This window comes from Mustela putorius, unplaced genomic scaffold, assembly GCF_011764305.1.
Source record: "Mustela putorius furo isolate JIRA1106 unplaced genomic scaffold, ASM1176430v1.1 tig00000738_pilon_pilon_pilon, whole genome shotgun sequence".
NCBI classification, from domain to species: Eukaryota; Metazoa; Chordata; class Mammalia; order Carnivora; family Mustelidae; genus Mustela; species Mustela putorius.
The window spans coordinates 2,186,259-2,199,092 of NW_025421463.1; the positions used below are offsets into that span (position 1 = coordinate 2,186,259).

The window sequence follows — 12,834 nt, forward strand, 5'->3', positions numbered from 1 at the left end:
GGTGTTGCACTTTCTCTGCGTTCTGATAAACATTTACGGACACATTTCCAGCATTACAGTATCACACAGAATCATTTCACTGCCCTAAAAATCCCCTGTGTTCCACCTATCCATCCCTCCCTGCCCCTAGTCTGGGCAACCACTTGTCTTTTTACTGTCTCCATAGTTTGCCCTTCCAGAAGGTCCTAGAGCTAGAGTCATGCAGTATGTAGCCTTTTCAGATGGGCTTCTTTCCCTTAGCGGTGTGCAGTTAAGGCTCCTGCCTGTCTTCTCATGGTGAGATTGTCTACTTTTTAATCTCTGAGTGATATTCTCATATATGGATGTACCACAGGTCGCTTATCTCTTCTGATAGAGTTTTTGGTTGCTCTCATGTTTTGGCAACCATGAATGAAACCTCAATAAGCATTTTCATACAGGTTTTGGTGTGGATGTAAGTTTTAAACTCATTTGCATATCTCCATTTTAAAGCGCTAAAATTTAAGATAATTATTTCCGTGAAGTGTATGTCATTTCATCCCCCGCTTCCTCCTTTCCTGACCATCTTCTGAGCCCCAATATGTGACAAGAACTGTCACAGGTACTGAGGATAAAGAAATGGGTCCAGTAGAGGACCTGCCCTGGAGGCGCTCACAGTCTAGAGGTGGGATAAAGAACTTTAGTTGTGTGTTTGTCACACGAAGTGAACACGGTGGGCGTATACCCTGTGGTGCCAGGAGGCCTCAAAGGGGACACAGGCAAGGATACACTGAATTCCGCCCTGTGATGGGGGCAGGCATTGCAGTCAAGTCTGTACTGGACACCGTGTTTCCTCACCGGGCAAGGCTTGAATCACGCGGTCACAGCCATCTACCGGGGAGCCTGGAAATACAGACCTTGGGATGCCGGACTGTCTCCCCAGATTTCAGGGTCTCTGGTTCTACAAGAGGAGGGGGGAATGGACAGTGGGGGCCGGCTAGCAGCTTCCAACACCATTCCGCAGGTCTGTGTGTACACTGGACTTCGGACACATCTCAGTTTCCCTTTTGTACCTAAAGAGAAGTCCGGGGTGAAGCAGGATTGCTGGGTCAGAGCTGTTGCCACTGAGGCTCTCGAGGAGCTCCCCCACACTGCCTGTCAGAAGTTCGTGCCTGGGCAGCCCCAGGGGAACATTGGAACATGTTTGTCTCTAAGAATATTCTCAGTTACATCTTGTCCATTTGATATGCAAAGACAACATTCCGTTGTGATTCCATGTGCCTTTCTTTGACAGTCAGGGTAGCCACGGTCCTCTGGTGTGTCAACTTCCCGTCTGTCTTTTGTGAACAGCCTCACTGATATCCTTTGCCCGTTCACCTGCAGTGGGTCTTTCCAGGGCTTCATAGGTGCTCACTCTGTAGGGAAGATACTCCTCCGTCATCTGCCTTCTCGTGCCGTCGGCGTCTGTTTTCCCCTTTGTCATTTGCCTTCCATCCTTACTGATGGTAATTGTCAATACTGAATGATTTTTTCTTGTTTAAATGAAAAGTCTCCTAGCACCACCTGTCCCCCCAGAGGTGGTCAGTGGGAAGCGTTCGGCGGGTCTCTCTCTCATACCCGCACGTGTACGTGGAGGTGACATATTTGTGTAACTCACGTATTAAGTAAGCATGGCTCACAGGGTGAACCACAGATATGAGACCCCCTGTTTCCTTAAAAAAAATTTTTTTTTAATTTTATTTATTTGACAGAGACAGAGAGATCACAAGTAGTCAGAGAGGCAGACAGAGAGAGAGGAAGGGAAGCAGGCTCCCTGCTGAGCAGAGAGCCCAATGCGGGGCTTGATCCCAGGACCCTGAGATCATGACCTGAACCGAAGGCAGAGGCTTAACCCACTGAGCCACCCAAGAGCCCCTAAAATGTTTTTTGCTTTATGTTCAAACATGAAGAATTTTGGTTGACCCGACTTTCTATTCACCAGGCTTTTCTCCTATCACGTACAGTCTGTCGTTAAGCAGATCAGATGAGCTTTTCGCTTCTGATACTGTATTTTTAATTTCTAGCCTTGCCGTGGGCTTTCAAAAACAGTTTGCTTTTCTCTGCTGAAATCCCCCCTACACGCTGTGTGTTGTCAAGTTTTCCTGTAATCTCTTGAATGTGTTTACCGTTCCTGCCTTAAATACCTGATCATTTCTCCATCTGTTCTCTCTCCTGATCTTCTGTTTTCTGCTGTTGATTAGGTCACCTTTTCTCATTTCATTTGTCTTATAATTTTAAAAAAGACTGAACAGCAGATATTAGTGTGAAGCCCAGTGGAAAGAGAAGTGACTGGTCAGGCCAGGAAAGGGAGCGCCTCTTCTCTCTGGCTTCCTGTGAGCTGGCCGGGCGCAGGTTCGTCTCGGACTGAGCTGTGTCCAGATGTGGTTGCGGTTGCCCTTGGTTTCTAATACTTCTCTTCAGCAGGTCTTGACATCTGAGCCCGGCTGAGATTTCAGGACTTTCTACTTCTTTACAGCCCCCCTGCTGGTTTTGGAGGATTTCTGGGGGGTTCTCTTTGTCCTCCAGAGGCCTGTCTTTGCCCTGCTGCCTTACCCCGAGGCCACAGTGGGCCACTGAGATGCGCTCTGGGAACGCCCGGGGTCCTTAGAGGGCCTCGGCTCCATCCTCCCCTCCGCCCATCCTTAGCCTTCGGTGAACAGCTTACACTCCCGTATGGGCCTGCCCTCCTGGGGCCACATCACGCAGCTCTGTGCCTCGCCCCCAGCTCTGGTATGCCCCTTGAACCCCCACGGGAAGGCCCGAGAGGGCGGCCACCGACTCGCTCTGTGATTGAGGCCTCGGCCTGCGAACCCATCACACCTTTTCACCTGTGGTCACCAAGCAGCATGTTCTTTTTTCCTCCCCTCAGTCCGGAATGGATGTGCTTTACTTCCTCTGACTCTGCAAGGATAAAAGCGTCCTGGGTCCTTCCTCTCTGAGGAACGCCTTGTCCTCTCTGGAATTTAGGTTCTTTGCGCCCCTCAGTTCTCTCCGTGGGTTTGAAAACTATATAGTTTAGCTCATCCAACTTGTTCTCATCCTGAGGATGAGAGTGACAGTCTGTTGTGACTTTGTATATTCTAAACGGATGTAGACAATTTTGTTAAATTGCCCTCCAGGAAGATTTTATCAGTTTCTACTCCCACCAGCGGGTTATGCAAGTTCGGTTAGTGCTTTCATTTTAAAAAATCTGGGAAGGTGCATTAGGCACGTGAAAGAACAAGTTTTTCCTTCAAATGTCACCGAGTGTCAAACAGTATTTCTGATACATTTAAAGTAGAGTTATTGATTGCAAAGATGGGGCTTCTTGGAAGGCAACTAAAAGTACACCAGAGGAGTCTGAAAACAGATTTCCGGGTGGACTTGACAGGAGCGCCCAGCCCCTCATCCACAACCCTGGAAGCAGGAGGAGCAGCTCTGGGCTGGGTCAGCAGAGGGAGAAATCTTGTTCCCCAGCCCATGTGGAATCAGGCGGCTCCTCCCTATGGATCAGCAGCTTCGGGGAGCCCAGCGACAGTCAGGAATGGAGAGGGGAGCATGGCAGGACCCCTGGGAGTCTTGTGGGGGATGTCAGACTCTCCTCTCCCCGAGCTGTGTGCTTAGTCCTCTCCCCCCCATCAGCCCTCTCCCAGGTGAGCTGCTGCTTCCACATCCCTACGAACCATGGGTAACCAAAATGAGAGCCCCGTTCGGACTTGCCTCCTGAGCTCCAGATCAGATCTCCAGTGGCCTAGCAGACCTCCCTGCTTGGATGCGCCATCTGCTGGACGTCTCGGACATGGGCCCGCCAACCCGATCCCTTGATTCCTGGGGTTCTCCGTCTCAGTAAATGGCACCATCATCTACGTAGTGTTTCTGCCCAGCCCCCAGTTAGCCTTGGTTTCCTCCTGCCTTGCCCCTGCTGAGCCAGCCAGTCAGCAAAACCTCGTCTGCTCTGGGTCTAGACTGCCTAATCTGTCTGCTCCCCAACACCTCGCACCCAGGGCTACCCCCTGATTTAGGCCACAGTCAAGTCTTCTTGGATCCTTGGAATTGCCTCCTCTCTGGGCCTCTGTTCTCATTTCTTGCGCCTCTAGAATCGACTATTTAGCAGCTCGAGTGATTTGTGAACACAGTATATGTTAGAGGCGATCACTGCCGTGCTTCAACTCTCCAGAGCCTTCCTGTTGCACATGGAAACCCCGGTCCGTGTGCAAGCGTGGAAGCGTCACCTGTCCCGATCTCAGCAGTTTCTGCCCTCCATCTCACGCAACACACATGTGCTCTGTCCACCCTGGCATTTTGCTGTTCTGGGTACATCAAGCTCATTGTGGCTCAGGGACCCTTTACCTGTTGCTGTGTCCCCTCCAGCTTCCCGTCTGGCTGGCTCATTCTATCATTTTGGTTCAGCTCATCAAGCACCTCGAGAGGACGTCCCTGACTTCACCTAAAACAGCTCCCGTCTCTCTCTACCCCGTTCTTTCTTACTGTCCTATAATAGCTACCACCACCTTTATTCATTTATTTGTCATCTGCTGCTTGTCGATCCTCTCCCCTGCACATTCTAAGCTTGTGACGGCGGATCTCACCTGTCTTGTTCACTCTAGTCCTTCAGTGCCTAGAGCAGTGGCTGAAATAAGATGGGAGCTCAGTAAATATTTTTTGAATGAATGAATTCTGCGTTCTTAAAAGTCAGTGTTTCATGGGGCTCCCTTCTTTTCCAGTGTGGCATGTGTCCCCCATGGCTTCCACGTGGCTGGTTTCCACACCTACCCCTCCAGCGCCCCCCCATTTCTGATCTCCAGATTTATACATTCACCTTCTAAATGGACAGCCCTACTTAGAGATCACAGCCTGAATTCATGAACTTTCCCACAAACTTGTTTCTTTCCCGTTCCTGCTATTAATTGCTGTATCTGAACTCCTCCACACACACAGGCTTGGAATCGTGTGTTTTGCTCTCAGATCTGCAGTGTGAGCAGGTCACAGGGACAGCTTGTATGTGTTCTAGGTGGTTCCATGGGGGAGGTGCGAAGGCAGCAGGTAACGACCCCTGGGGCTGGAGTCATCAGAAGGCTGGCTCCCTCTGTGGGGCTGGAACTTCATCTAGGGTGTTGGCCAGACACTTACCTGTGGCCGCTCTGCATGACTTCTTGACTTCCTCAAGGCATGGAGATCTCTTAAGATCTTAAGATCTCTTAAGTATCTCTTAAGGACGAGGCACAAGCTGTGGCGCCTTTTGTGACCTCATCTTGGAAATCACATAGGATCATTCTGCCCTAGCTACAGGCCCACCCAGATTCAAGGGGAAGGAATATTGCCCCACGTTTAGATGGGAGGAGTGTTAGGCTGGCATTGTAGGAAAAGTCCGTGTTTGGGATCTTGTGGCAGTCATCTTGGAAAATGCCATCTGCTGTGGCCTGCAGCCTTCCCTTTCTAAGCAAAGGGTGTCACCACCCACCCAGCCGCTCACACCGCATACAGGAGGTTTATCTTCTTCCACTACCTCACCCTGCATGTGAGGAATGGAGGTTCTCTGGACTCTACCTGGTCTATTTCAACTTCTGTTTTATTCACCCCTACTTTACCCTCCATGCCCACCACGGTAGTGTAGACATCCATTAAGACACACTTGAGCAGGCTGCAGTTCACGTCGCCTTACCGCCACTGCCCTTCCCTTTCTGTCCCTCCTACATGTGATATCAGAGTGCAGTTTAAGAGTGAAGATTAGGGGGCGCCTGGGTGGCTCAGTGGGTTAAAGCTTCTGCCTTTGGCTCGGGTCATGATTCTGGGGTCCTGGGATTGAGCCCCGCATTGGGCTCTCTGCTCCACGGGGGAGCCTGCTTCCCTTCCTCTTTCTCTGCCTGCCTCCCTGCCTACTTGTGAGCTCTTTCCCTGTCAAATGCATAAATAAAATCTTAAAAAAAAAAAAAAAAGAATGACAATTAGGTGATGTCATTCTCTTGATGGAAGTCCCACCTTGATGTCCCATGGCCAGAGTGCAAAGCTAGACAGGAGCACCAGGGATATGGCTCCTGCTGACTTTTGCCGTCTCATCGCCAAAGCTGATGCCTCCTCTGCATCTCCCTTCCCCGCTTTGCCTCGACAGACTGTCTTCCCCAGCACGCCCACTTCCAACCCGTCTTATTCTCGGGAATACCCAAGTTCTAGTTGAAGTATCACTTCTTCCTTCCAGGCAGCTTTTCCTGAGACCTTCAGTCTGTCACCCCAGACCAGCCACTGTCTTTTCTCTAGTGTGTTCTGGTCATATACGCCCCTCCCCGGGGATGCAGTGGGCCTTGTGAGCGAAAGGCATCCCCTGCACCTGGGGGGGGGGCTCAGTGAGCATCAGGGAAGACAAACATTGGTGACAGCTTATGCCTGAAAGGTCCAATACCTTGGTAAGAAATTCTCATTTGAAAGGAAGTAATTGCAATCATCCTTCCCTAGCTCCTGCTTGTGAATGAGTTTATAAAAGATGAAACTGTTGAAGACATTTAATACACATCCAGAATTTACTACGTAAGACAGAGCTACTAAATAAACTGTGGTCACCAAGCCTTTGCAATCTCATAAATAGAAGAGATTTACCAAACTACCTGTATTTTTAGCCTCCTCTTTCTCTGGTAGGTTATAAAATATCAAAAGGGAGTAATCACATATCCCTGCCTATGAAACTGGTCCTTACCGTGAGTTGATTTGTAGTTACTGTGTTTCCTTGTTTCTATGGCTCTTTCGTCTTAGACAGAGGGGAGGGAGGCCGAGGTGTATCAGCTTTCCTCGGGAAAGCTTTTCCACGGGACCTACAGCACCGTGGCCCCACTCAGCTGCTTTTCCTCCCAGGAGGTGCAGAACTTCTGGAAGCTTATTTGGTGCCTTTTAACATTCTCCCGTTACCTCTCAGGGGCTAGCCATTCTCATCTCTTCCTTGTCTTAGAAAGGGAAATGATCCAGATTAAGAATTACATATCTTCCCCTCAGAAATTGGCAAGGGGATAGAAAGTGAATATGATATTTTAAAGATTTATTTGAAATGATATTGTTCATAACTGAATTTTATTCCAAAATCCATGTTCCTTGCTAGTCATGACACATGTCCTGTGTAGGGAGGATTATCTTTGCTCTATTTTTCCTTTTTACCATCATTACTCTCATTTTACATGGACCAGATTTCAGAGGTAAAAAATGACTGCAGACTTGCCATCACAAGTCGTGCAATGCTTAGACGCAAAGTACCGTAGAAGAGTGTTTTGGAAGTTTGTTGGATTCTAGTCTGCAGCGAAGTGATTTTTGGGATCTTTGCCTTAAGCACGTCTAACAAACATCTCTATCTCTCTCATAGCCACAGCTATTGCAAATCCAATACTGTCCTTCTTAGATGTTAAACGGATTTTGTTTCAAAAAATCACCGATAAAGGAGATGAGTTGAAAAAAGCCTTTGAGCTGCTCGACACCAGTCACAACATGACGGTGTCAAAGAATGAACTGAGAAGAATTATCACAACCTTCCTGATGCCTCTCACTAGAGAGCAGTTTCAGGATGTCCTGGCTCAGGTACAGTATGCACAGCGACTTAGAATAATAACCCAGCTATGGGGGCGCCTGGGGGGCTCAGTCGGTTAAGTGTCTGACTCTTGATTTCAGCTCAGGTCATGATCTCAGGATCCTGGGATAGAGCCCCCCCACCGGGGGGGGGCTATGCTCAGCAGGGAGCCTGCTTGAGATTGTCTCTCTCTCTCTGCCCCACCCCTGCTCTTTCTCCCACTAAAAAAAAAACCCAGCTATGGACAAGTTGGAGTTAGTTACTGGAGTGTGAAATCCGTTCTGGCTTTCCCCCTCGGCCGTTCCAAGTGAGCAGATAAAGTTTTATTTATTTTTCACAATTCAGTGAAATTCTGGAAGATGTGGGATGATCAGCATAAGTGTGGGTCCTGTTTTGTGTGGAGTACTGGTATGGCTGCTTGCTTTCGTTTTTAAGGCTTCCATATAAAAGTAGTTGGTCGGCTTCTATTTTGGAACTTAGTATTTTGGCATTTGTAGCCAGTGGTTATTGAGCACCTACTGTATGCTGGGCCCAATGCAGCGTATACAGACATGGGCCTGACCCTGAGGGCGTCCTGGTCCAGTGAGACATGTTTGGAAGTTTTGGTAAGCGTGGGCGTTAGCCGATGGGGAGCTATCTAAAAATGGGGTGGTGGTCCAGGAAGGCTTTGGGGGACGAAGGGATGTATTTAGTCGAGTTTTGACCGAGGGGTGGGTATTAGCCGGATGAAGGAAGAATGGAAGGGCATTGAAGGCAGAGAGAGTAATAGTGCAAGTGACACTTGAATGCCTGCATCAGGGCGGCGGGAACTGGGTAGTTTGTACCTAAAGCAAGGGGATATGTGTCAGGTGGATAAAGGGGCCAGTCTTGAAAAGGCTGATCTCAAAGAGTTTGGCCTCTGTCCTAGAAGCTGTAGGGGGCACACACTTGTACACACACACATCACACACACGCATGCACTCAGACCCAGAAATCAGCATATTTTTACTCATTCATTGCTTCTTAATCCGTCTGGCATTTCATAGTATTTAAAAGTCTGTTTCCTTCTAGAATTTGGTGACTGCCTCAACCCAACCCAGGTTCCTTACTTTTATAACACAGCCGTTACGTGTCAGGAAAACGAACAGCTCAGGGAAGTTCAGGTATTCCTGAATTCCGGTCAACCTCAGGGACTGGCGCGCTCCTTTCTTTCACTGATTTAAGAAAGAAATATTTGTAGACCTCTTTGTTGTTTTTTCTTGAGCATACCATGGTGCTGGTTCAAGGATTTCTCTTCCTTTAATTTGCTTTTTTACTGAATTTGAGATTTGTAGCCATTATTTTTATATATTTATTTTATTTCATCCTCCCTGAGACATTTTGATATTGTCCTTAGGCCCCTGGGGATCTGTTCGTTTTTTCAATCTTTTCTTTCTGTTTTTCAGATTGGATATTATCTATTGATCTGTCTTCAATTTCATTGATTCCTTCTTTGCGTCTCTGTTCTGCCATTAAGCTCATTCAGTGAATATTTAATATTAGATGTAGTGTTTTTCAGTTCTAGAATTCCCATTTGGTTCTATTTTATAATTTCCATTCATCTGCTCACATTTCCTGTTTTTTCTTCAATTTTGAGCATATTTCTTTTTAACTCATTAAGAATTGTTAAAAATAGCTGCTTTAAAGGCCTTGAATGATAATTCTAATATCTGGGTTGTCTCAGGGTTGGGTTGTGTTGATTTTTTATTTTTCCTCTTAACAGGCAAGAGTCACATTTTTCTGGTTCCTCATATTCGAGTATATTTGGATTATATCCCAGACCAGTGCTGTCTAATGGAAATATAACACGAGGGGCACCTGGTGCTGGCACAGTCAGCAGAGCGTGTGACACTTGATCTCGGGGCTGTGAGTTTGAGCCCCATGTTGGGTGTCAAGATTACTTAAAATCTAAAAAGAAAAGAAGTGTAGTGTGACTCACATTTATAACTTAAAATTTTCCAGTAGCCACATGAAGAAAATTAAAAAGAATTAATTTGAATAATATTTTATTTAAGCAATATAGCCAAACTATTACCCAATTTCAACGTGTTACCACTATTAAAAATTGACAATAAGTTATCTTGTGTTCTTTTCTGTGTACTAAGTCTTCAAAACAAGATGCATAATTTACAGTCGACTTTGGCTCACAGTGGAAATACTTGATGTCTATTTAGATTTCATAAAATATGTATAATTAAAATGCTAGATTGACATACTGAGTCATTCCAAACATACTTAAAACTTTTCCAATCGCTGAATTTATTTAAAAATGTAAATTAATTAACAACGACCAAAGAAAAATCCAGTTCATTATTTGCCCTAGCCACACTTTAAGGGCTTGACAACCACATGTGGCTGTGGCAGCATGTTAGACGGTACAGGGCTAAACATTACGAATTCAGTACTGCAGAGACTAGATTCTGTTACATTCCTCTGAAGACTGTTGACGCTTCTGCTTCAGCACGAATTAACCTGCAAACCTTGCCTCACCTGTGGTGAGCAGTTGCTAGCATCTCATTGGCTCTTTTGTCTCTAGGTGGGTCTTTTTTTAGTCTAACCTGTATACACCTGCTTTGGGCATCTGCTGGAAACTTGGACAGAATTTATACCCAGAAAGTGGGTCTCCTTCTCTGTCTCTCTGATTGGAGATTTCATTCACATCCTTAGTAACTATGCTTGCTTTGGGTTCTGCGTACCAGTTCTTCAGGCCAGAGAGACGATAGGTTTTCTTTTGGGATTTTAGCCGCTCTGTGCTGGCGAGTGACTGGCTTCCTCTCAGGCTCAAAGCCATGAAGAACAGGAAACTCCCTCCATACTCGTCTCTTCTTCTGTGTTTTGAATTTCTCCAAAGTCTTCCTGTTTTTGTTCACTCTCCAGGGCCTTTAGATAGTTATTATTATTTTGTATTTACCAGAATTTAGAGTTGTTTTCTGTAGAAGTGGTCTGTTATGAGCTGTCTCTACCACAGCTGCTTCTGCTGATCATTTTTAAAAAGCAACCACAAATTTACAGAGAGGTTGGAAGTTTGTTGGGAAGAACAAATTTTTTCCCTGAAACATTTGGGAGTAAAGTGGCTCCATCACACCAAATATCTCAGTGTATGTGTCCCTCAGACAAGGATCGTGTTCTACATGACTACAGCCTGACCATTAAAACATGGATGTTAATATGAACTCACTGCTACCATCTCAGCCCTGGGACCCAACCTGGTTTTGCCAGTCATTCCATGCATGTCTTGTAATGATCCAGGTCAGAACATGAACTCCAAGTGCCCTTCAGTCTAGAGCAGTTCCCAGCCTTTCCTTAGCTTTCCTGACCTTACCACTCTGAAGATTGCAGAGGGTAGCATGTCCCTTGCTTGAGTTTATCTGATGGTTTCTGATGTTTATCGGATGATTGGGTCCAGGCTTGCATCTTGGGCGGGAGGATCACAGAAATGCTGTATTCTTCTCATGGCAACACTTTGGGTTGCACACAATCGTAGTTTGTCCCATGAAAGCTCATGTTGGCTTTGGCCATTTGATTAAGGTGGGATCTGTCAAGCTTTCTCCCGGTAAGGCACTGTTTACCCACTTTACAATTAATAAGCATCTTGTGGAGAAAATTTGCAACTATGTAAATATCCCATTCCTTACCAGGCTTTTAATATTCATTTGTTATTTTTATGTTTTCAGGGACTCAAGATTACCTATTTGATTAAGTGGTTATGCTCCGTTGTGTTAATTATGTATTTTGATTTTTAAATTGTCTCTAATGTGGCCAGTAGGAGCCCCTTCAAGCTGGTTTACATGTACTTTTGACATGCCCCCTTCATTCTTGGAGCACTTCCTTGCTTTCTGATATAAGATATTCCAAACTCATCTGTTCTTTCCCTGCTTTGGTCCTGAAACCAGCCATTTCTCCAGAAAGCTCTGGTTCCTTTCAATGGAAAGATAATCAGAGTCCAGAATCTGGGCACTGGGGCTGCCCATTGCCATTGGGATGGCACTCCAAGCCTCTCTCATTGGGCAGAGTTCCAGGGGATACGTCCCCACCCCATATAAATGTACATTTGTGTCTACATTTCTCTATCAGCTTCTCCATGTATTGAAAACTGTGAGTTCACATCAGTACTGCCAGTTCTAATCCTGTACTTCAAGGTTCTTTCCAATTTTCTTGCTTTTCATATTTGTAATTATCTATTCAGACAATGAGAAACTTGGCTTCTATTATTCTTAATATATTTACTTATTTGATCTGTCTCCCTGGTATGTGATCATCTTCCATCCCCAGCGCTCTACCCGCCATGTGGTTGCTGTCTTCACCCGACTTTGGTCCATCCCACTCTGGACTCCCATGCCTCCCCCCAGCATGGCGGACTCTGTTTTCCTTTGTCGTGTCAGACTTTAGGATCTGTTAGGGGACAGGAAAGAAGGGAAGAGGAAATAAAGGGGAAGAGCTTTTCTCCTTTTTCAAAAAGGTTTCCCATTTCTTCACTTTAAAAATTTCACAAATAATACATATTAATGATTTCACATGTTACTTTTTTTACTGTAGCTATATTTTTATTAGAAATTTTGTTAAGACATAATTTTACATAATAAAATTCATTTCAAAATGTATAAGTTATTGGTTTTTATACATTCTGGGTTGGGAAACCATCTCTATGTCCAGAACATTTTCATCACCCCCCAAAAGAAACCCCACACTTGTTAATAGTCACTCCCATTTCCCGTGCCCCTAGTCCCTGATAACCATGAATAGACTTTCTGCCACAATAGATCTGCCTCTTCTTGACATTTCATATAATGGAATACTAAAATACATAGTCTTTTGGGTCTGGCTTCTCTCACTTAGCATTGTGTGTTCAAAGTTCATCTATGTTGTAGCATAAATCAGTGCTTCCTTCCTTTTCATGGCTGAATCACATTCCGTTACATGCCTAGACCGCCTTTGGTGTTTTTATCAACACCTTTGGTGTTGATGGACCTCTGGGTTGTTTCTCCTTTTTGACTTTTGTGAATAATGTTGCTATGAAAATTCATGTACAAGTTTTTGTGTGGACAGGGGTTTTCATTTCTCTAAGGTACACACCTAGGAGTGGAAATTGTTGTGTCCTATGGTAGGTAATATTCTCTCTGAGTTTTTATTTAAATTTCAAATGGTTAACATACAGCATAGTATTAGTTCCAGGTGTGCAATTTAGTGATTCAGCACTGACACACAACACCCGCTGCTCATCACAAGTGCTCCCTTTAATCCCCGTCACCTGTTTCCCCCATCCCATCCCTCACCCACCTGCCCTCTAGTAGCCATCA

General features: G+C 45.7%; 1 protein-coding gene across 9 annotated transcripts in view; it reads left to right on the forward strand.

The window, feature by feature from the left end:
• Positions 1-12,834, forward strand: part of EFCAB6 (EF-hand calcium binding domain 6) — a 218,989-nt gene that overhangs the window by 18,296 nt on the left and 187,859 nt on the right. For 4 of the 9 annotated variants that reach the window (XM_004771166.3, XM_045083732.1, XM_045083736.1 and 1 more), the window contains exon 5: positions 7,319-7,530. The exons of 4 other annotated variants lie outside the window; for them this stretch is intronic. In XM_004771166.3, the coding sequence (XP_004771223.2) occupies positions 7,319-7,530 (212 nt within the window). Of the gene's footprint in view, positions 1-7,318; positions 7,531-12,834 lie in introns of those variants that run through there. One more of the 9 variants, XM_045083735.1, reaches the window with a different exon arrangement.